This window comes from Pyxicephalus adspersus, chromosome 2 (genome assembly GCF_032062135.1).
Source record: "Pyxicephalus adspersus chromosome 2, UCB_Pads_2.0, whole genome shotgun sequence".
Classification (NCBI taxonomy): Eukaryota; Metazoa; Chordata; class Amphibia; order Anura; family Pyxicephalidae; genus Pyxicephalus; species Pyxicephalus adspersus.
This window is the reverse complement of record NC_092859.1, coordinates 86729214-86752289: the sequence shown is the minus strand read 5'-3', so window position 1 is coordinate 86752289 and position 23076 is coordinate 86729214. Positions and strand designations below refer to the sequence as shown.

At 35.7% G+C, this 23076-nt stretch overlaps 1 protein-coding gene across 2 annotated transcripts in view; it reads left to right on the top strand.

Annotated features, from left to right (window-relative positions):
• The window catches only part of PTPRB (protein tyrosine phosphatase receptor type B), a 73057-nt gene that overhangs the window by 15490 nt on the left and 34491 nt on the right, over window positions 1–23076 (top strand). Inside the window, exons 1-11 of one of the 2 annotated variants that reach the window (XM_072401366.1) lie at window positions 2807–3537; window positions 4003–4273; window positions 12277–12555; window positions 13403–13660; window positions 14397–14660; window positions 15305–15571; window positions 16573–16833; window positions 18608–18874; window positions 21247–21510; window positions 21827–22090; window positions 22182–22445. In XM_072401366.1, the coding sequence (XP_072257467.1) occupies window positions 3484–3537; window positions 4003–4273; window positions 12277–12555; window positions 13403–13660; window positions 14397–14660; window positions 15305–15571; window positions 16573–16833; window positions 18608–18874; window positions 21247–21510; window positions 21827–22090; window positions 22182–22445 (2713 nt within the window). In that variant the 5' untranslated portion in view covers window positions 2807–3483. Of the gene's footprint in view, window positions 1–2806; window positions 3538–4002; window positions 4274–12276; window positions 12556–13402; window positions 13661–14396; window positions 14661–15304; window positions 15572–16572; window positions 16834–18607; window positions 18875–21246; window positions 21511–21826; window positions 22091–22181; window positions 22446–23076 lie in introns of those variants that run through there. The other variant, XM_072401365.1, reaches the window with a different exon arrangement.

The following is a 23076-nucleotide window of genomic DNA, read 5'->3' as shown; positions in this document are numbered from 1 at the left end:
GGGGGCTGCAAGTCAGTTCAGAAGAGGGGCCCATTGTTGGCTATGTTCACCAATGGATATGTAGTCATCAGAACAATGTAACTGATAAGAATGCAGCAGAGTGAGAGGGGGCAGAAAGTTATGAGCTGACAAGATTCTGGCAAGATCAACTATCAAACAGATATAACATAATGTTTTCGATGATAGATTTATGAAACAAAAGGGAGCAAATAGGAGAAGTTCATTGTTATGGATTACATGCCATTTAAATTGATGGAGTAGCACCATGTAATTTATGTATGCAGGTGTTTAACCTAAAGCCAGTGCTTCATACACTCTACAGAAATTCAACCGAAGTGCTTTGGCATTAAAAGACGCCTGTATTCTTTTTTGGCAGTAACTAATTAATACAAATCTACTCTTGGGTATGTGAAAGTGCAAATAATAAAATACTTGACCTTTATAAATCTGTAAGCTTAGGCATATGAAAAGATATTTGAACTATTTTTTTATTTGTATGAACTTCATTTTAGGAATTTTTCACATTTGAAGGACAACTAACAGCTATATAATGACAGTTATAGAATACCGTATACATTTTGGAATTGTACATCCATTGTGGAAACATCATTCGAAAGAAATTTGCAATATAAAGACTGCATCCTGAAATTTAACTTATAAGAACGAAGAAATGCCATGTCATTATAACACATAAGAGTCCGTCTAGAATATTTGGTGTTTGCTTTGTTGCATTTTTCTTACTTTTGTGGTTGATATTCAACATTCCCAACCTAATCATTTGAGTGAAATCCCTTAAACACAAGGATTAAGTACAAAGTCCAACCATATTTAGGCTTTTTGATAATCAAACCCAGGGCAGAAATATTCTTTCCAATTTTCACTGAGGTGCATCATATCTTAGGTCTAAACCTGTTAAATTTGGATTGCTGTCCGTGTTCCCATAGACATATATTTACCCTCTGTCCTGGTGCCTATTGCCATTGAAATAATAAATTAGAGGAAATCTAATATTTTGAGTTATCACCAAAGCAATAGGTGAAGGAAAATCCTCCAATGTATTTCTCTGGCATGAAAAGTTTGTTCACTTTGGGTGACCAGATTTCCTCTCTTTTCTTGTTGTATCTTTTGGATAGGAAGATAAGGGAAATCTCCCTATCATTTTGCAAACAGAAAAAATGAACCTGGTAGAAGGTTTAAATTTTTCTTGCTTTATACAAAGCTCAAAAAAATATTTTTTGGCTAAACATACACTTTAATTTCTATACATGTACATTTACATGAATATGTTTTAAGCCATTGACTTATTTTATTTTTTGGTTGACTGGTTAATTGATATTAGATGAATCCATGGTCTTTGTATCTGGATTCCCGAACATACTTATGTTAAGAACATAGCGTAGATCCCAATAGGTGCTAGAATAGGCAAGAGATTCTCTAGCTGCAATATTTAGTGGAGTTCCAGAATATGTATATAGATATGAAAAAGCATTTGTAGCCATTTTTTGTAATTTCTTAGAAAGCAACGCATCTGCAAAAAGGAGATTTGACAGCTCCTGGCTGGATTTATTCACTGTTCCAGATTTAGCAACACTATTTTTTTTGTCTTTTCAAAGTCATTACTCTTTATTCCAATTGTTTGAACTTTTTATGGGTTCTCTGGTTTATTATTTTAGTATTTTTCAGTATTTTAATACTGGTAGGTTATTTGACTTATGGTCTTCATCTATGTATGCATGGCAGAGACATTAGTCCCTGGGCATATCTTAATGCTGGAATTGCTTTGATTTAAACACACCCTTGCAGATGGCCTCCTCCTGCATACAACATATTTTCAACATTGAAAATCCTAAAAGCTAATTATCCCTGTGTGCTGAGATGAACTGCTGCAGCGTTATATGAAGGTTTTATGTATGTGATAGCGTATACAAGTTCATGGTAATAAACCTAAAATGCCTTGTAGAGTCTATCTGCGGCTGGACATTCTATTTGGACTTTGTGTACTAACTTAGTCTGTGTTCTGTTTGGTTTTTTTCACCAAGCCCAGTCTTGGGGAGTAATGACTGGACAGGGTGCATGCAAAGCTGTGCATTATTCTATAGGCTGTAAATGCGTCACACGTAGACCATACAATAAGAATGTTATTTTGTCTGTATCTAAGACCGGTAATGATTTACTGACCTCTGGGGGGCAGTAGGAGAGACATTTATGTACAATATGACCACACTGATCTTTATAGTTTTGTAAAATAATCTGGTAAAATTATGCATTTTCAGATACAGTTTTTATGTTGCAGTTTCCCATTCTGTTTTTCTATGACTGCCTTGTTTTATTGTTACTTTTGTGTTTTATTGTTATTGTGTTTAATTTAATCATTGTTGAATAATTCTAAATTGCTTATGGCTGAAAGTTGCAAAGACTTTAAATTGGAAAAGGTACAGCACAGGGGAAAGTTTAGATATGTTTATGCAATTCTTGCAGTTTTGAAGTTGTTAAAATTCCCAGTGTGGTCTTATGAACATAAACTGTTAGAGTCTAAAACAATCCTTTGATTAACCTAACTTTTAATATCCAAACATCAAAATGATCTGGTGAAAGAGTCACAAGACCTTTTGGGTGAGGCAGCTTGTGTGAAATTATAATGGCCAAACATTTTATTAAAAGAAAACAAAAAGGTCCAAAAATAGCCTCGGAAAACTAGGCTGAGAGAGAATGAGGAGATAGGAGGAAGGAAGGCAGGGGTGGGGGAGAGGAAAGTTAGAGGGAGAAAGAAACAAGATTTCAAGCTAAAATGATCAGAGCAGAAAAGTGAAAGTGCTGGCATGGGACAGAGCTGTTCAAAGGACTGGCACATCAGAGGGCAGTGAGAGAAGTGACTTTTCTTCAGATGCACCCGGGCACTAGCAAGGGAGGTTAATGAAGGGTCAGCAGCCACAGGAAGTTGGCGGAGTTGGTATCTTACCGGTACTGCCAAGAAGACAGCCTGAATCATTCTGCAACCTTACAAGGAGGGGAGGCGCTGGGGATTGCTCTGCCTGGGCTGGATACTGCATGGGTTCAACTCATTATTGTTACTTTAGATTAAGCCAAGGAAATTGACTCTTGATTAAGGAAGTAGATGGAAAGCACTGAACAGGTTTAGACTGGGTCAGAATGGCAATGTGGAAACTGCAAGATGTTGCCTTCTACATGCTTTTCTTAAATCTTACTTCTAATAAAACCTTCCTAGTACCCTTATGTCTCACCGCACCACCTTTCAGGAAAAAATTGCAAAGATTTGTTTTTTAAATTTTTTGCACTGGAATATTTTAAACTGCGGAGCACAGCTGCACATTGACTTGGGAATACCTCTAAACTTTGTCTTGTATGGAATTGCTTGAAACATTTTCTTTGCCTACCTTTGGATACCTGGACCATTATTTATATTGGAGGTCTGCAATGAAATTTATTATCCCAGAAGGATTATTTTAACCAATTTTTCTCGCAATGCTGAGATATGTGTTTGGATTGTCATTGTGGATTGTGCTGAGCTTTATAAAGGTGAGTGCCCAGCTCACATAAGATCGCCCTTCTTTTCTATATTCACCAGGAGAAAGACACCAATGCTGTATATTTGGTGCTAGTCTACATTTTATGTGTGATGTCACTGCACTTGTTACTAAACTTTCAATGAATGAGTCCAGTCCGGTTCTATGGGTGTAGGATCTTCTCCTTCTTACGTGACTTACCCTTATACTGCACTTAATTTAAATTTATTATACTTTCAGATATTTATTGACTACATCTTTAACCTGGTTACATAGTAATCATAACATATGTTGTAACCTCCCATTGCTACATGGATTTTTTTTTGCTTCATAAATATTACTGTTTGTTATTTAATATTAAAGAAACTTCTTTGTGTCATGTGTCGGGAGCTCATATGTAGTAACTAGTAATAGCTTTTTTGGTGAATTAAAATATTTATTTCTTTTATTGAGCCTTAATACTTTTTTTTCTTTTCAGAACGTGGAGCCAGTGAAATGCACCATCAACATAACTGAGAGCAAAGCTTTCTCACAATCTCTCTATGTAAAGTGGAGTAGTCCTGGAAGTGCTTGTAATTTTAGCTTGACTTGCAGCTCAAGCAACTTTTGGCAAACCACATGCAATCCCATCCAAAGAAACAATGATACTTACGAGTGTACACAGACTGGACTTGAGGCAGGAACAGTTTATGACATAACTATAGAAGCCCGACAAGATGGAGAGACAAAAAATCTATCTTTACAAACAGGTATGGCAGAATGTTTTTTTATCATGTTCTATACCCAATGTGTTCCGCCTGCAGCCCAGGGTTGTATTTGTCCTTTTTGGGCTTCTTGTTCCTTGCAGATAATAGTTTGTGTTTTCCTGGCCTATATTAGTTTTATGTAATGTGTCCTCAATTTATAACTGTCTCCTAAAGTATGTCCTAAATATCTCTTGTAGCTTGGCCATAGTAAAATGCTGCGCAGTCTCTAACAGTTTTCTGTTGCATTATATTTACTTAATACAGTACTATGTTCAGAAAATTGTCAGGGGCTATACATCAGGTCCTCTATTACTACTACCGTTCCTAACTATCACTATTATGTTTGTAGAGCTGTCAAAAGTCCATAGTCACTAATCAGACTTGGTTTACTGAAGTCAGAAGGTTTGTAGTATGGTTTGTAAAGTGTACTAATGAATATTCCATAATTGGAATATTCCATAATTGCAAGTCAAAGAATTCTATTTTATGCCCATAAGAGACAGGTTCATGTTTTGAAAGTGTTATGCAAGGTGCTGTATTAAACACAGAGATACATTATGATTTAGCATTTATATAACTAAACATACAATTGTTGCTGTACTGACCAGGTTCTTGCTTTGAGCAAATGCCTTGCAAGTGAAAAGACCTATAGGAAAATAACTTTACAAAAAAGTGTTGGACAATATATAAAGGACAATGGACAAAAGTGTTGGACAATAAATCAAAGCTTGTACAAGCAAAGCTTAGATCTGATTTTAGCTAAAATTTATCCTAAGTGGAACTTAACATTACTTAAAGTATATATATATATATATATATATATATACATATATATATATTAAGTAATGGTATCAATGTCTAGACTGGTCAGACTGTTGTATTTGCATTAATGGTTTATTTAAAGGTCTTCAAAGTGGATGACATTTGTTTTATATGCACAGTAATTTATGAAATTCACCAGAAATAAATAGACTAAGAAAGATAGTAGACTAAAGATATAATAGGGTAATAAACAATATTCCATGTCAGGGTTCATTGCAGGTATCAAATATGTTATTTGTGATACTTTTTAGTTGATAACACATCTGAGTATAATAAATACAAGGTTATAGGTAGCATAAAAAGAAAGTGGAAGTCAAAAATTACATATAGGGCCCAATATATTAGGAAGTTATTCTGACATTCATGAAACATTTACTGATGTAGGATTGTCTAGGTGTATATGTTTTCAATGGCAGAGACTGATTCTCCACCAGAAAATGTTTGGTAAATGTCAGATATATTTATACTCCAAAGAAGAAACCAATAAAAAGCTACCACTTTTTTGGTATTCTTACCACCATTTAAGAGTACTTTTGACGTTTAGACTTGCATTCAAGGAATCTGTTTAAAATATTACTTTATTGCTTGCAGTTTAAAACCACATTTAGAAAACTGATCCTCTTGGTGATTATTATCAATGGGAGTGTATTTATAAAGCAGTAAATATAAAATTGACTAGATTCTAAATGCAAGTGGATCTTCCTGGTACATTGGTGCATTAAATTACAGTGAGCAATCACCTTTACATTTTTAGTAGGTGTCACATTCACTGCTTAACATTTATTGTGTTTTATATATTAAATAATGTGGCTTCTTTCTCTTTCCCCCAAGCATGGCACAGCGTTGCTTTACTTTCTCAATGTAATCTCATGAGGCTTATCTGCTACTGTAAATGAATCAGGGGATATGAGTCAGAAAATCTGCCCAGAGGTGATGACCAGGATGCTGTAAAGTCTGTTATCTTAGAATGGGCTTTGTATTAATTCCCTGTATTAGAACCCTATTGACTTCTAGATACCATTTGTTGTATGTTTGATATATATATAAAGGGGAAAGGCGTAGACCCCCTGTAAAGTTTTATTCTCATTTGTGTCCCCATTTGGGAAATTTCTGCTCCTCTTAATCTGAAATAATGTGAGGGAAGATCCAATTATTTTAGAATAAATAAAGAATCTTTGGTTCTGTTCACCTGTTCCACTGACAACTGTCCTAGCGTGGGAATTCTCGTCAGTTATGCATCTTTATTCTAACTTCCCATTGCTTCTCTTGGGTAAAAAATGAAGAAAGGTAGAAAGTAGAAAGTTTTTCGGAGGTATCCCCTACTTTCCTTAGGTGGTTAGGTACATGCAGGTGGATTTTTCTTAATATGTGTCATGTATGTGACTGAGGCAGCTTTCTCTTTTTAAACATTTTGGAGATTTATTTGCCCTCAAGTAAAAATTTAAAATATGTAATTGGAAAGCAATAATATATGTACCTTCATAAAATTTGTAGAGTTAGGGCAATGTTTAACTGGTAAAGTTGGACAGTATTACTTTGATTAAGAACAAAAGTAAATGGATTTTAAAGGATACCAGAACCCACAGTATTTTAGAAAAAAAGTAATATTTATTACATCATATACAAACATAAAATGATGTTAAGAATAACAAATCTTGGGCTGTTATGCATTATTGCACATTGCAGTACCTGTCTGATCTAATTTGTTGTAACATACAGCAATTCAAATTGGTAGAAAAGCTTTTCACAATCTCCTAAATCAAATCTTTTACTGGACAGATACAAGTCCCCACATTACTAGAAACATCATTTTTTTTTGTTACTCCCTTGGGATGAGCAAATGTGTTTTGGTGCTATGCAAAATTATTTAATTGTAAAAAATTTGAACTTTTATCTGTAATGTATAATGTTCCAAAATAGGTCTTTATGGCCACATGCATTCCCCCATAGCCTGTTTTTTTCGCCATGGACTCAACACCCCAGTCCAGCAGACCAAGAAAGAAAGACGTATCCCTTTAAAGCTGGACAGAAAGTTTTGGGGTGTAAGCTTACTTCAATCAGATGGCAACAGGAGGTGTGGGTGTGGGCTTCAAAAAAAGCCTAGACACACTGGCGTCAGGTGTAGTCTTTATTCCCTATTTCCTTGCATGTGATTGGGTATTCTTTGCACGATGAATGTTCGCAACAATAAATAGGCATTTTATCAAAACAAAGCCAGATCATCTCTTAGCTAAAGTCTCATATTTAGCAGAGAATGTTTGGGGAGCACAAAGGCCAGCTTTATCAAGGTGGTACAGGTCTATGTTGTCAACTTGTAGGGGGAACTTTGTCTTAAAAATATTGGAATGCAACACATAGGGCTTTAGCAAAGATGTGCTGCTTTCTTTGGATTTTAATGCATTTGCTGCTGTGAGATGAGCATCCATAAATCTTAATTCTTTGCAGTTGTGTAGTACAGACTGTTGTTCATAAGGTATTTGTTACCATGTACATTCCTATGAAAGAAATTCACCCTTTTTTGGTCCTGATGATCACTGTGTCCATGAAAAAAGGAATGGAAAATGTAAACTGCTTTAACCCTCATTAAAACAAAAAGAGAGGAGAAATCTTCCTATGGGTCCAGCTGTTCTGCTGAAGAAGGGATATTTCCTTGCTTTGTACATTACTTAATTCCTGTGATGCCTTGGGAAATAAAGATTCATTTCCCTGATGGGACAGGAAAAAAAAAATATCCTAACCATCCACTACTTTATCTAAAGTTGTGGCATTTCATGCACTTCAAAATTGGTAAATCTTAATTTAATCAAAAGAAAATAATAATGAATATTTTCACTGAGGATATATTTAGTTATATATAGTTATATATTGAGATAAAATATTTCAGTGTTTACCTTATGGCCATTTTGTACATGGCATTTTTATTCCTACAAGTGTGCTTTCCCATATTTTTGTTATTATTGTAAACCCTACTTCTGTGGTACATTGCAGGACTCAGCAGACAGAAGTGAAATGAGTATTTGTAAGGAGGCTGTAATAACAATGATCTCTATCAATCTGCTCTAACATTTCCCTAGTTTCTGATTGTCTCTTACTATGTTTGCAGCAACCACACCTGTAGCATGTCTGTAGCATTACACATATTATAATAGGCAAACCCTTAAAGAGTGCCTTAAGCTGCAACCACTGCACTAGAAAGGGAAAAGTGATGAATATGAAGTTGAATATGACATCATTTTATAGATAGTTTGATAAAAACTCACAATTCAGTAAGCTAAATGCCGGGTAGATCAGATATGAGCTCTGAAATTTAGCAGCCAACCAAGGGTAGTCAATTGATTAACAACTAGAAGATTAGTGATCAGACATGTTTGTAAATATTGCTGGAAAACACATACTTTGACTAGTGTATGAAAATATTATTAGAATTCTGATAGCCTTCTATACAAGAAAAATAGAAGGACAGACTATCCTGTATGTTCTATGCCTCCAATAGGTTGGTCTAGCATAAACCTGGCAGAGTATTTGTATGTGTCCTAAGTTTAGGAGAAAATATATCAACCTCCTCTATCTGTATCTGTCTGTCATTTGCAGCCCCTATGTAAAGTACAGCACTGCGTAATATGTTGGCGCTTTATAAACCTGTTTATTAATAATTATAACAATAATAATCAGTCAAATGGCTCACAGACAAACATTGTGGTTGATTTATTAAGCTAATTTATTTTAATTTAATGAATTAAGCTGTGATGACTGCAATTATGCAAAAATAATTTATTTGTCTTGCATGTGATTACATACTCTTTGTAAATAATACCCAATCGTTAAGTCAGTCATGTGCATTTGGACATGATCTACTTCAGCACAACCATTGTGAGGTAAACAGAGTTTTTCACTCTATCCAAAGCTAAAAAAAAACAAATATAGTATTTGTTTCCAGAGCATTTGAAATTTTAGCTTTTAGGAAAGAAATATATTTGCAGAATCTCTAATCATCAATTGTTTGCCACCTCATAGCATTTCCAGGTGCTGCAGAGCTTCTCAAAACCAACTCCAGTACATGTGATGCAGCATATTATTATTCTACAATCACAGCTACAGCAGTAAATTTCAAGAGGAACTTTACCTAAAAGAAAATTGTGAGCAGTCAGGTTCTTTATTGCAGTAGGGGCAGGCTATATGGCAGCTACTAGCTGCCAAGAATTCATGGGCTCCCGTGAGAATTGTTTTATTCTGGCCAGGCCAATTGGGATAGTTGAAGATCCCAAAATACAAATCGGACGATGGTGGAGTGGGGAGAAGGGAGTTTATTTCCATTTTATGGTTGCTCAAGGTATCATTCTATATTAAGTGTTAGAAGGCACATTTCAACATGCGTAAATCATCTAATCCAGCCTATTTCAACCTTCTATACAAAGGTTTAAATTACTTTCAGATGAAATATGTGAGAAGGAAAGAGAAAGCAGGCTTTTTAGCAATATATTATTTAAAAAATATAACTAATTTATTTGTATAATGAAAGGTAACATCTACTAATAAAGAAAGGCTGAACTCTAACACAGATCTACTATGCTACTTCACACTCTAGACATAGTGCTCCTATTGCAAACATACATATAGTTTCCAAATTATTGTAAACATATAAGATGTCATCATTTGCACAAAATGTGTCTCTTTATCACCCGACGCGTTTTGCCTATTAAAGCTTCCTCAGGGGATAGAGAACACATGCAAATGTGTGGTTTGTACCAAGATATTAGAGGAGCTGGACCTATGTGGAGAACATCCGGGTAAATGTTTCAAGGATGTTTATGTGTGTCGTTATTATTCAAACTTCTGTCCTTTTTCAGAATTGATAACAGTATGACATATCAAGGGTAAGATTTACATCCATAATGTTATCTAAAGGCTGTCAACCCTGAAGATACCCTTTTCAATAACCTTGGTTAGAGGAAACAGGCTTAGTGATTGGGGACCATAAGTAACCAATTTTTTGTAGTCATTGTATAAGATTTAGGGTGTAGGGACGTGATGCCTGCAGCCAGTTAAGAAGAGTTGGGATACTTCAGATGAAGCCTAACAACATCTGGAGGAACCCCAGGGTTTTATGGGATCTTGTTTGAGAAATGATGGTCTAATCAGTCTATGTGCCTGCACATCAGGGGTATAGATAATACACAGGTGCAATAAATTATCATATTGCATGTTTGCAGGTGTATTTTTTATGGAGCTACAGATAAGCATGAAAAATGTGTGTTAAAAAAACAGCCTAATATCTAAATCACGCTAATTGATCATTGGTACTTGTTGCCCTGTTTGATGAAAGCACATACCCAAAAATGGTAAATGAGGACAATTATTCTATTATATAGAGAAAACACCTGACTCTTGTCATTAGGACAGTTCTAGGAGACATTAGTTTCTAAGTAATATATATGTGAGGGGACCTACATATATTTTTGTAATGAAGCAGATGATTGAATTATATACAAGATGCTGCAGTTGTATGTAAACCGATTTGGCTGCATAGATTGCATACAATTCTAGACTTTCACATACTCACTGATTCTTTGTTAGCAGTTTTTGCCTGGATTTACTCTTTATTTTACAGAGTCAGATTATTAGACATGATGGTGAAACATTTGTTAGGAAAACCTTTCTTTCATCACGTCTAATTTCTTGCACAGGTTGTCTAAAATTCTTAAGGAATGGTTGTAATTTTTTTTAGTACAGGACTTGTGTAATATTGCAATGATGGCGGCCTGCCAGCCAAGAATTTCTGTAACAATGTAAACGGCTTAAGTGTTTGTTTCCAGACAGGACTCTCTCAGCCCAGGCACTTCCCAACTTCATTGTTCCTTTGTTCTAACGGATGTTAAAGGGACTAAGTGTTTTGTTTTCTGGGCCAGATAGATTAGATAAAGTCTGAATTTTTTAACCTCACTTTCTAGGCACGCAAACCATTTTGTAACTGACGATGTCATACAACTCCAGAGACATAATGTTCAAAGTACTAATACTTCTTTTATTAAAAAAACACACACAAATTATTTCTCCTTATGACATCTGACAGTGGAAAATATTTAATGCAGTGCATTCTTCAAGGACGCAGTAACAATCCTGGTTAATATTTTTAGTGTCCCCTTGTAATACACCTGTTGCAATGCAGACAGACATTGATCATCATTAATTATATTCACCAGGCTGTGCCTCATATAAAAAAAAATTTATTCTAAGAGTTTTCATGCATATCGCTGTTCCTAAAACTCATCTTAAAAAACAAAAATCATGATTACCATGGCTGTGTTCTCTCCAGAATTTTTTAAAAAAATGGTGAAATCAGCACACAGAAGCAACCGTATTTAAAAGGACTGTACTGGCATGTGAAAGCGTGAAAGATGTCACCGGGCACCCTGCAAATCCACTGCTGTGTTGTGAATAATTTGTCTCTTGCTTGGATATATGCTGAGGATTTAAGAGGAACACTGCCGAACACTCTTGGTTTGGTTTACTGTATCTCATGCAGAATTCCAAAATCCATCTTAGCCATTTGGTTTTGCCACTAAACCTCGAGAGGTCAGAGAATATTGTTCAAAGATACAATTGCAAATATTTCATCTAGGGATAAGGGGGCAGGAGGTATCCAATGTTTTCCAAGTGCAGGGTATAATGTAACCACACAAATATATCAAAGTATGAAACTGAAGAGATATCACTGGCAATGCATGAAGATACACATTATAAATATTAGTATTAATAATTTGATTTTATATTGTGTAAAATATTACAAACAGTGACACTGCCTGTGTTTCAAAGGGGCTCCCAATCTAACCTTTCTACCATAGCCATGAGTCAATAACCCAGTCAATAGTCAGTTTTGGGGAAGCCAATTACCTAATTGTATGTTTTTGGGATGTGGGAGGAAAAAAAGTACCGGGAGGAATACAAGTCCAACACAGGGAGTTTATGCAACTGTCATGCAGCTGGTTCTCTGGTTAAGGTTCAAACTTAGGACCCTGGTGCTACAAAGGCAGGAGTGCTACCCACTGAGCCACCTGTACAGATATCTTATGATCCTACACAAACCTAACAAACATTTACGTTATCATTGACTGAAAAAGACAGATTACATGAAACAATTAACCTAAATAATAATCTTATATTTCATTTTATTTTCTATATTTTAGACCCTCTTCCACCCTCACAATTTGAAGTGAGAAGAAACACAATCACATCAACAAGTTTTCAGGTTTCCTGGAAACCGTCGTTAGGTTGGGTAGATCAATATGAACTAAATTTATTAAATGATAAAAGAGAAAATGTCCAAAAGAATGATGTCCCTGGCAACAGTCAAGTAAAAGAAGCAATGTTTACAAACCTAAATCCAGGAACAAAATATATTGTTTATATACGGGCTACTTCTGGGATGAAAAGCACCCCTACAATCTTCATCAATGCCTCCACAGGTAAGATGTTGCCCCTGTTATATTGGACATGGGTAATAATTGTACAGTAAAAAAGGATTCCACTAAGTTTATGTACATTTACCGCTCGTCTTGCTTGACGAAAATATTCACTGTACAAAAATTATTTCATTGCTAATATTGTCTAAAGTGGAGTGAGGTATGATTAGTTTACTCAGCCTATTTATATTTGTAGCATTGGGTGTTCTTTCACAGGGGATTATACATGCTCTCAATGTATGGGTTGTTTATTTGGTTGTTCTGCATTACAAACACACATTAAGGACCTGATTTATTAAAGCTCTCCAAGGCTAGATAAGATAGACTATTATTGGAGGACATGGGTGATCCAGCAAACTTGGCATAGATCTCATGCAGGATTAAAAACATTTTACAACTTATAGCAAAGGAGTTTTAATAAATACATGATAGTCTATCTTCTCCAGTCTTGTAGAGTTTTAATAAATCAGGCTCTAAATGTTTAGAAACCTGACTGTTGTGTTTTGGGGTAAAAAAATAACTCTAGTAATGTACTTTGCTAATGTGTTTATTACACTTCTGGCTTTGGTGTATCTAAGGTGAGCAATGGAAGCCTCTAAATTCTCCTAGAGCAGGTTACTTTTCATTGTTGTGTTGATAGCTCCCCATTGGTTTTAGAGTATTTCTTTTATATTGTAAATTTTTTATGAGAAGATTATTATGCAGTGCACACTTATATATTGGATTTCTATGTTATGAGAAGATTATTATGCAGTATATACTTATATATTGGGTTTCTATCAAATATTTGTTACTTGGGAGTCAGTATCTATATAAGTAAGTAACACATGTCTTCTTTCTTTCCTTTTAGTCCCAATGCCTGTAAATATTATTAATGTTGTGAGTAAATCAGACAGCATCCAAATTACCTGGAAGCCTGGTTCTGGAATTTCAGAGAACTATAAGCTGATCCTATGGAATCAAGAGAGGACAATAAAGGAAGTCAAGGTGGATTCACAAGTTACTTGGCACACTTTTCATGGTCTTCTTCCCGGACATATCTATAATATCACAGTGATCACCGAAGCTGCAGGTTTACAGAACGCATTTTCTCAATTAGTGAGAACAGGTAATGAATGAAAAGAGCTATACTGATCAGGAAGCATTAAAAACAATAATTAAGTGATTAGGACTTAAGATTAAGACCTAATTTAAGACTTAAGATTATGTATATTTCTATATAGCTATTGTCATTATTAACATGGTCATTTTGCTAAAGTTTTATTGTTAATTCATTACAACGCAGAAAACTAAGCAAACAAATTCAAAGATCATAAAATTAAAGTATATCATGGGTATTACCAATAAAGGATGGAAATTTTTTTTTTTTATCTGCAATTCAGTGCCAAATTAACAGTAAAGGGTAGACTTTACAGATGAGTAACTTAATCTATGAATACGATGGACATGGGAAATCAGTGCTCTCAGTATGTGAAAGTTCTTGAATTTTGACCAAATGGATTGATGATTCTTTTCAGACTGGACAAATGATTACTCACATATATTTGTTATATTCAGAGACTTGTTATATCCTGCCAAGGATGTGTGGACATGTGTGTACAGAACATAAAAACTTTCAGACACAAAAAAACTGCTGTCTACCTATTAGAGTGAATCAATTGTGGTCACCCCTTGCTATTTGCATGAGTTTCTGACATTCCCCTTGCTTGCAGAAGTGTTCTGATATGTGATCTTGTATACCAATAAATGTATATATATCATGTATATCTCGCTTGAGTTTTGGAATATTCCTGCTAACCTGACTTGCCCATATAATTATTTATTTTTAACGCTTCCCCTGATAGCTCCTGCTGAGGTTTCTGACCTAACTGTGCAGAATGATGGAAGTTCTACCGCACTGAAAGTTCGCTGGAAAGCCCCTGAAGGCATGCTGGATTATTACAATGTCTCTTTGACAGAACAAGGTTTAATAAAGTACTGCAAAACTCTGAATTCTGCTTCTACAGAGGTCATCTTTAATGAGTTAACACCAGGACGTCTTTATCAGGTTAATGTCACATGTATTGCTGGGGACTTAAGGAGTGACAAGATGGCAAGTGGAAGAACTGGTGAGTATTCTATCTCTTGTGTGTCATTTTTGCTCTGGGCTATGTGTAACAACCTAAAATCTTTTTTGGTTATTGTGTTGGGCCCATCTTTACACAAAACTGTGAATCTTTTTGTGGCTGTAAAGGTTAGGCATGCTTTATGGTACCCAAGAGCCAGTAGTTTATGTTGTTATTTATATTGAAATGCCTACAGAATGATATTCTTTTTAATACAAATCTCATTTGTGGCTGCTTTGTAACTTCAGCATCCAGTCAGTGAAAGGGACAAAACCTGTATTTTATCCTTCTTTGCTATACAGGGTTGTCCTGTGTGTTAGAAGCTCTGATATTTTAGCTATGTATATACCTGTTTACCTGGAAAAAGCACCAATGTACGAAAAGCCACGGTTTGTGTATGTGTGCTGGACAGTTCAGGGCAAATCATTGGTAGAATTACATTTTAGTAATCTTTTAGTAATCTTAGTAAACTTTAGTAATCTTTTTTTATTTGTTCCAAAATAAACTGGAAAACCCAGTCTATCCAGTCAATCAATAATAAATATATGGCCGGGTTTACACTGTATATCTCTGAGAGATTTTAGATTGAAAGTGTAAATTATATTTTCATCATTCTTCATTACAGTTCTTTGCATTGTCTTTTACAGTCCCAGAGAAAGTTTCAGATTTAAAAGCGACCAGCAATGGCATCCGATCTCTGCGTGTAAGCTGGCTGCCCCCTGCCGGGGACTGGGAAAAATATTATGTGCTGCTCTTCAGCCAAACTCTGGTTTTACTAAACACAACACTGGAAAAACATTTTACAGAGTACATTATCCAGGACACAACGCTCATACCTGGAAGGCAGTATGACATTGCAATTGTTGTGGAGAGTGGAGGTCTAACAAGTAATGTGTACTGCAAAGGCAGAACAGGTCAGCCTTTTATGTGGAAAATATAAATATTTCACAAATATAAAATTTTTGTTTTATGGCTTAGTTACATTTATTAATATCTGGACATTACACAAAATAATTATCTGGACTAAATTTGTGGGTGGACTGATGGCATAAAAGATAACTATCCATATTAGATTTCTGCCTTTTATGAATGCCTAGGCCTGTGATTGAGACAAAGACGTCTGCATATGCTCCAACGCCTCAAATTTTTGACAAATATGGCTTTTAGGTTTTGTGGCCTTGATAAACTTTAAGAATAACTTCTAGCTAGAACCTAGTGCTTGTGGGTGCACTGATGACAGAAAAGCTAACTATCCATATTAGATTTCTGCCTATCATGACTTCTGAATATGCTCCAATCCAATCTGGTCATGGTTGCACAAGTGCTTGTAACTAGAGGTGCCAAGTTTTTAGATTACCACCGAGGCTTCTGAAATTCACATTTAATGCAAATCTGTCACACATGAAACAAAATCTGCCATCTGAATGCAAATTGCTTTTATTTTTGTAATTCATGCTGTAATAGCAGATACGTCAACTGTGGTATATCAACACTTTCTTTGGCATCTATTTTAATCTGACTCCAGCAGAAATCTGCAGAAAGTTAGGAGTGCTCATTACTTCTCCGAAAAGAGATGTTGCAGATAAATTATTATTAATTGTTTATTACAGTTATAATGGATCATTAAAAATGGTTCCATCTAGAAAAAAATATGTGTTAACTTATTTCTTTATTTAGTTAGTGAAATGCTGCCAAACCAGGTCAGGAGGCTATTTAAAATTAAAATTAAAAAAAATGGTCAAAGTTATATCCAGTTAAGGGGGTTCATGATCTGACCAAAGATCCCCAGGCTGAATTTCCCTAGTTAGAATAATATATATGTAAAGAAATCAGATGTGAGCAGGCAGCACATAAAAGCAATGTATTTATTTTCCAGTGTTTTATTTTACTCATGTGATTGTTTCTTTTTCTGCAGCTCCTCAGCCTGTCTTGCAGCTTAGAGTTAAGCATGCCAATGAGTCTTCATTCACTGTTTCATGGCTGACTCCTCTTGCGGAGTGGGACAGTTATGTGGTCTCACTTGCAGACAGGGATCTTACACTCATCAACAAAGTTCTTGCCAAGGAAGCTAAGGAATTCACCTTTATTGATCTGGTGCCTGGAAGAAAGTACACAGCCAAAGTTACCAGTATAAGTGGTGATCTCAATAACTGGACTTCTGTTGAAGGAAGAACAGGTGAGAGTGCAAATTCCCATCACCAAGAAAACCCTTGTAATGGAATTCAGTCTTCTGGCTGGCATTTAGTCATATAGGTATAAACAATAAATAAAAAAATGTAATAAGTCCCTGGGCCCAATAAAATAGAAGTCTATTACTAAAGTATATTCATAGGGCTGTAATACATATTTATAAAACACATTTTAACTCACCCATAAAATAGATTATTTATGAACCCGACCTGAAGCAGCCACCTGAATGACATTATTGCAGGTAAATCGCATTCTTGTGATAGCCTAGCGATATACCAAAAATACGCATTGTATTGAATTGGGGTAGATAATCAGCTGTCTGGCTAGCCTTTGTTTTTCTATTATTCCCCATAGGAGACTGACATGAATGTTGACAGAATGCTATCTTAACTTCCACACAGTGTCACCAGCTACAGTATTTCAACACATATACATACAAACTTGCAAAGCAGACCAATAAAAGGAAGGGTGGGATGGAAAACTCTAGGGAATTGGTTTAAGGGAAACAGGAAGGAAAAGGCTGATAACATTAATGCATGAGCATACACTCCCTCTTTAACATGATACCAAATAGGGCCACAGAGCATTTTGTTACCATTTAATGATATTGTAGGATTATGTAAAGATAAAAAATGTCACTTTAAGCAGACTGGTTTGAGCAAAACCATATTTTTATATTCCAGTGGCAGAACCTTTTTTTTCTTAATGGTAAAGTTTAACTATTTTATTTTACTTTATATAGTAGGCAGGGCTGATAACATACAAATAACTGCTGTTGACCCCAAGGTATACAGCTCTGACATACATAGTAGGTGAAGTGGCCAAAAAGATGGTTTTATGTTTTTTTTTATTTTTTCCCCACATCTTTGTTATTGTGAGATATGTTTTTCTTTGTATAGAATGGTTTATTGATGTTCTAAAATGTCGTTTGTGTTATATTATGTTTTAAGTTATAATGCAAAAATAGTTCATTGAGTTTTTGCTTGGTCATTAAAACTGCTGCAAAAATGTGATATATATGGATATATGTACACCCACTTATCCAACCTCCTGATATATCTGCTAATTCTTCCAAGTTCTAAAGCTAGGTACTCAAGTGCAATAATTGTCGTTAGAAAACATACGACTAACGACAGATCAACGATTATGCACGATTATTTTGAACGATTGTATTGTGCACGATTCTGTACATGCTGAAAGGATTTGATCGTTCGGATATATTCCACCAATGATGTACACATGCTACATATGATCATTTGAACAAAGCAGTAAGTGACACGTAAAGAAGAAAGTGTACTGCAGAACCATCCAAGATCACTGAACAACCATACACACAATAGATTGCGAACAATCATCGCCCAATCAGATCCAGCGGGGCGGTCGTTCGTTTCCAGTGACAATCCTCATTCATCGTCGTCGTTGTTTTTTTTTATTTTAACAATTTTTGGACGAACCGTCGTTTGTCATTAATTTCCAACGACAAATATTGCGCGTGTGTACTCAGCTTTAAACCTAAGCAGGTGCCTGGGGACATCTACCCCAGGTACAGATAGATAATTCAGTTCACATTGTACCTGCCTAAAAAAAGGCAAATGTAAATAATTGTTTTCTTTTATTTAAAAGCAGCAATATATTACTGTTGTAGGTCAGAAGGATATAGTACCATTATATTAGTACATCAAGAATAATTATAAGAAAATATTATGTTTTTTTTTGACTGCTTTAGCAATACAACACTTAAACAAGTATCTTCTGTACAGTTCCTTCCCAGGTCCTTAATTTGAATTTAACAAATATGGGAACATCTACCAGCCTGCATGCTGAGTGGACTAGAGGTCGTGGGGATGTGGACTCTTTTCAGGTCCTGCTGATACATGAACATATTGTCATAAAGAATGAAAGTGTATCCAGTGACACCAGCAAATATCAGTTTTACTCCCTGAAGCCCGGAGGCCTTTACTCTGTGGTGGTGACAACAGTAAGTGGAGGAATATCATCTAGACAGGCCCTGGCAGAGGGCAGAACAGGTAAGACAATTTATTATATATGTAAAAGTGCATTGATCTACTGTTATATGAACGAATTAAAAAAGAGAAATCTAAGAACAAAAAATCTTATGTATGAAAGAAAGGCCAACTAAGTTTTAGCTATTTTTTTCTCAATAGCATAGTTTTGAATTTTTGAAATAATATAGCCGAGGCAAAATTGACTGATCTCCCCATACTTTGTTTATAGTATGGTAGGTATTTTCCAGCATAAAGAGGAGCTTCATCTCCATTAGATAGAGTGACAGGTATATTTGTGCTTTCATCCATTCCTGCACAACCCCTAGAGAAGATTACTTTCAGAGTTGAAGAGAAGAAGTTAAGCAGCTTTCCATTCCCCCATGTCATGGCCTGAAGTTACGTGGCTTTAGTCTCTTCCATTAAAATGAGGGCTTTAGGAGATTTTAATGGATACACAATACATACTACAAAGTAAACAATACTGGGTGATCCAGAAAACCTGGAATTAATCAAGTTCAGGATTGAAAAAGATGGCAAAGAACTTTTAGGAAATCATATCCGAATTTACTAGTTCACGGATGGAAGTGTATCCTCTCCAGCCTTGGAGAGCTTTTATAAATCAGGCCCTTTTGTAGTATGTGTTGGGGTACTAAGTGAAAATGTTTCTATGGTTTGATGGTCTAGATAACAATTGTTAAGTTTTTTGCCAATTCAATACAGCTCAGAGTCTGGTTTTGTTTAATTAATGTAAATGATGTTTAATGTTCAATCCCATTGTACTGGTAAACCTGGAATAGGCTAAAATTATAGGAGGCAAGCACAAGAGGATAGAAAAAAGAAAATGTACCATTTCCAAGAGGATCTTTAGGAAGGAGAGAGGATACAGATTAAGTGAAAAGGCTATGCACAGGAAATTAGACCTAAGTCAAGAATGAATGTTTAATTACACAAGATCAGCAGGTTTGTGGGGTTCATAGTTATGTGAACCTAATCAAGCAATTTCCTTCCCATAAGTGATTATGTCCTGTACTTAAGGGACATAGCTAAATACTTTCAGACAATAGACAGGACAAATAGCGGCAAAAGACTTTGGCAAGAAGTGATAACGTGTGTGCTCACTCACATAGTGGCAGAAAGATTCTCCAATGACCAGCAGAGGGCAATGGAGATTTTATTAAAATACAAACTATTAGAGATCAACACATTTTTTATTACAAATATTGTATAATAGGATTTAAAAGAATCATTTCCTGAGAAAACCATGAAAGCTTTAATGGCTCTGTCATTCTGCACGTGGCCTGGCTGGTATGCTGACCCTCTTGCTTCAATTTACTGACCTAAAATAAGAATGCAGAAAAGGACATCTGATTTAAATATCATTTTCTGATCTGCATATTTGTTCCAGGTCAGTGATTCAAAGAGTTCTAAAGGTAAAGGAACACTAATGAAGCAAGTATGAACAGTAAATGCAATGTTGGCTAAAAAAAAAAACAAATTATTGAGAACATTAATATAACATAATAAGCTTTATTATAATTTTAGAACCATGCAAGGAGGTCCTAGGGCTACATATGTTTGAAAGATCTAAAAAAAAGTTGTACAATCAGATTATAATATGTTTAGGTATAGATGGTGTAGTTGGTGGACATGCAGATTACTAATAATTACAGGAAGGTAAAGGAGCATAAGGCGGCACTTTACTATATATTGCAATATATTTTGTTGTATCTTTGTAAACATGTATTAACTGACAGAGGAAAAAAATGGATTTATTAAGCGGTAACCAAATAAACAATTAACAACAACAAATTGCCCTGTTGAAGCAAATTGAACCATGCTTTATAAGGGTTTTCTTGTGCCTTCCTCTGTATCATCTTTGCTTTTATGGTTTATTTGGGGTGCTGGTTGTAGTATGTTTATTTCCCTAGTGGTTTATTTCCCATGTATGTCTTTTTCCGACTTACTATGTAACTAAAGGTAGTCCCTGGGTTACATACGAGATAAAAAGTTACAGAAGAGCTCACCCCCCTAACATCACCCACAACCTCAGCTGTGTTTAGCAAAACATTTCTTTTGCAAGTCATGCAAACCGCCCATCCAAGCCTCTGCCCTGCACAGGTTTGAGCAGGGAAGTCCCGTTCGTATCTAGCAGGCATCCGTATGTCAGATGTCCTTAACTCGGGAACTACCTGTATATGTAACATTCAACAGTAATACCATGTTGACCTTGGGACTGATTTACTAGACTGTTACTTAGTAAAGCAAATTATCACTCTGCAGCTTAATTAATGTGGTGAAAATGCATTTTAGAAGAATAATCAATCACATGTAAGGAAATGTAAAAAAACAATATTATTGCTAAAGTTAACCTGATCTATTTTTCTGAATTGCAGTTCCATCCAGTGTAAGTGGAGTTACTGTTAATAACTTTGGTCGAACTGCCTACCTCAGCATATCATGGCTTCCAGCTGTTGGCTACGTTGATGCCTATGTAGTAACGTTATCTCATCATGGTAACGTTCTTCCACCTCGTACATTAGCAAAAACTGTCACTGAGTGCTCCTTCAGCTCCCTCACTCCTGGACGCCTGTACAATGTAACCGTGATCACACGCAGTGGAAAGTTTGAAAATCATTCTTTCAGCCAAGAGTGGACAGGTAAGAAAAAATGTTCAGGTTATTAAAAAAATCCACTGCTTACTAACCTTGGATCTATATTTCCACCATCATATTTCCTGTATATATACATTTTTAACTTTTCATTGAAAGATTTGCTCTATAGAGTGTTGTCCCTTGCTCTAATAATGTAATAAGGATTAGTTTTGTAGCTTACACTATAGCTTACCCTACCCTTATTAGTTTTATAAAATGTACCATACAGTTGGTAATATCCGGTGACGGTGAATGTTGAACATTGTAAATAATATTTTATTTGTTTCGAAGACTAGAATAATTGTTGTTACTTTTTTCCCAGTTCCTTCTGCTGTGCAGGGATTAACAGTGAGCAATGCGGCTAGAAGTGATTACCTCAAGGCATCTTGGCTAAGAGCCACTGGAGATTTTGATCAATACCAAGTCACTATTAAAAACAACAATGGATTTTTTAATATAAAAAATGTCTCCAAATCAGAGAATGAATGTGTATTCTCTAATCTAGTGCCGGGCCGATTGTATAGCATAACTGTTAGCACTAAGAGTGGAAAGTATGAAGCCAATGTTATGGCAAATGGCAGAACCTGTAAGTATAATTGCATTTCCAAAAGCAATAATACAAAGGTGTCATTACTGTGTCATTGCCATGTAATGTAATAAATTATTCTGTTTCTTAGTTCCAGAAGCTGTAAAAAAGCTAACTTTAGCCAGCAGAAGCAGTGAGGAGCTCCATGTGACCTGGTCAAGTGCTGATGGTGATGTTGACAGCTATGAAGTTCAACTCCTATACAATGACATGAAGGTCCTTCCATCCATTACTCTGAGTAACACAGCTGCTGAATACCGTTTCACCTCTCTCATTCCTGGTCGTCTCTACAAAATTGTTGTGCTCACCTTCAGCGGTGATGCACAGAGATCAACATTTGTGGAGGGATTAACAGGTAGGGACCTTCTGCAGACCCGTTTGCCTTATTACAAGTATTATCATGTAAAACGAAAAATAAAATACAGACACTGAAACAAAGTTGACAACAAAAAAACAATTTGATTCTGTAATAGAAAAGCTATGTCTTATCATATTTCGTAATCTAATCATATAAATAAATATACTATAAGTAGATTACAATATCCAGCTCAGGCAAACAGCAGAGCTTCTTAGGGATTGTGTTGCTGAGCTTTGGGTTTGTGTTTATGGCATCAGTTTGACATTTGACCTCTAGTTGACTTTTGTTTTTGGCCCCCTCCAAGCAAGTTTTGCATTCCAATATGCTTGCATTGGAATTGTTGAAGAGAATGAACAAACACCTGTCAACACGAGCTCTTAAGCTATGTACACACTTCCAATGGTTCTCGCCCGATAATTGGCTCAGGGAGAATCTGAAGCGTGTACAGTGCGCATCCTGGCGGATCCACAGACGATGAACGATCCTAATGCAAGTAAAGGGGGACAGCGTGCAGCGGGGTGCCGCTCCGTCGTTCCCCCAACCCTTCTTCATAGAGCAGAATGGTGCTGTATGTACAGCGTTGTTCATGCACCATGGAGTGCTTAGCCCTTGGAAAGGATCGTGAAAG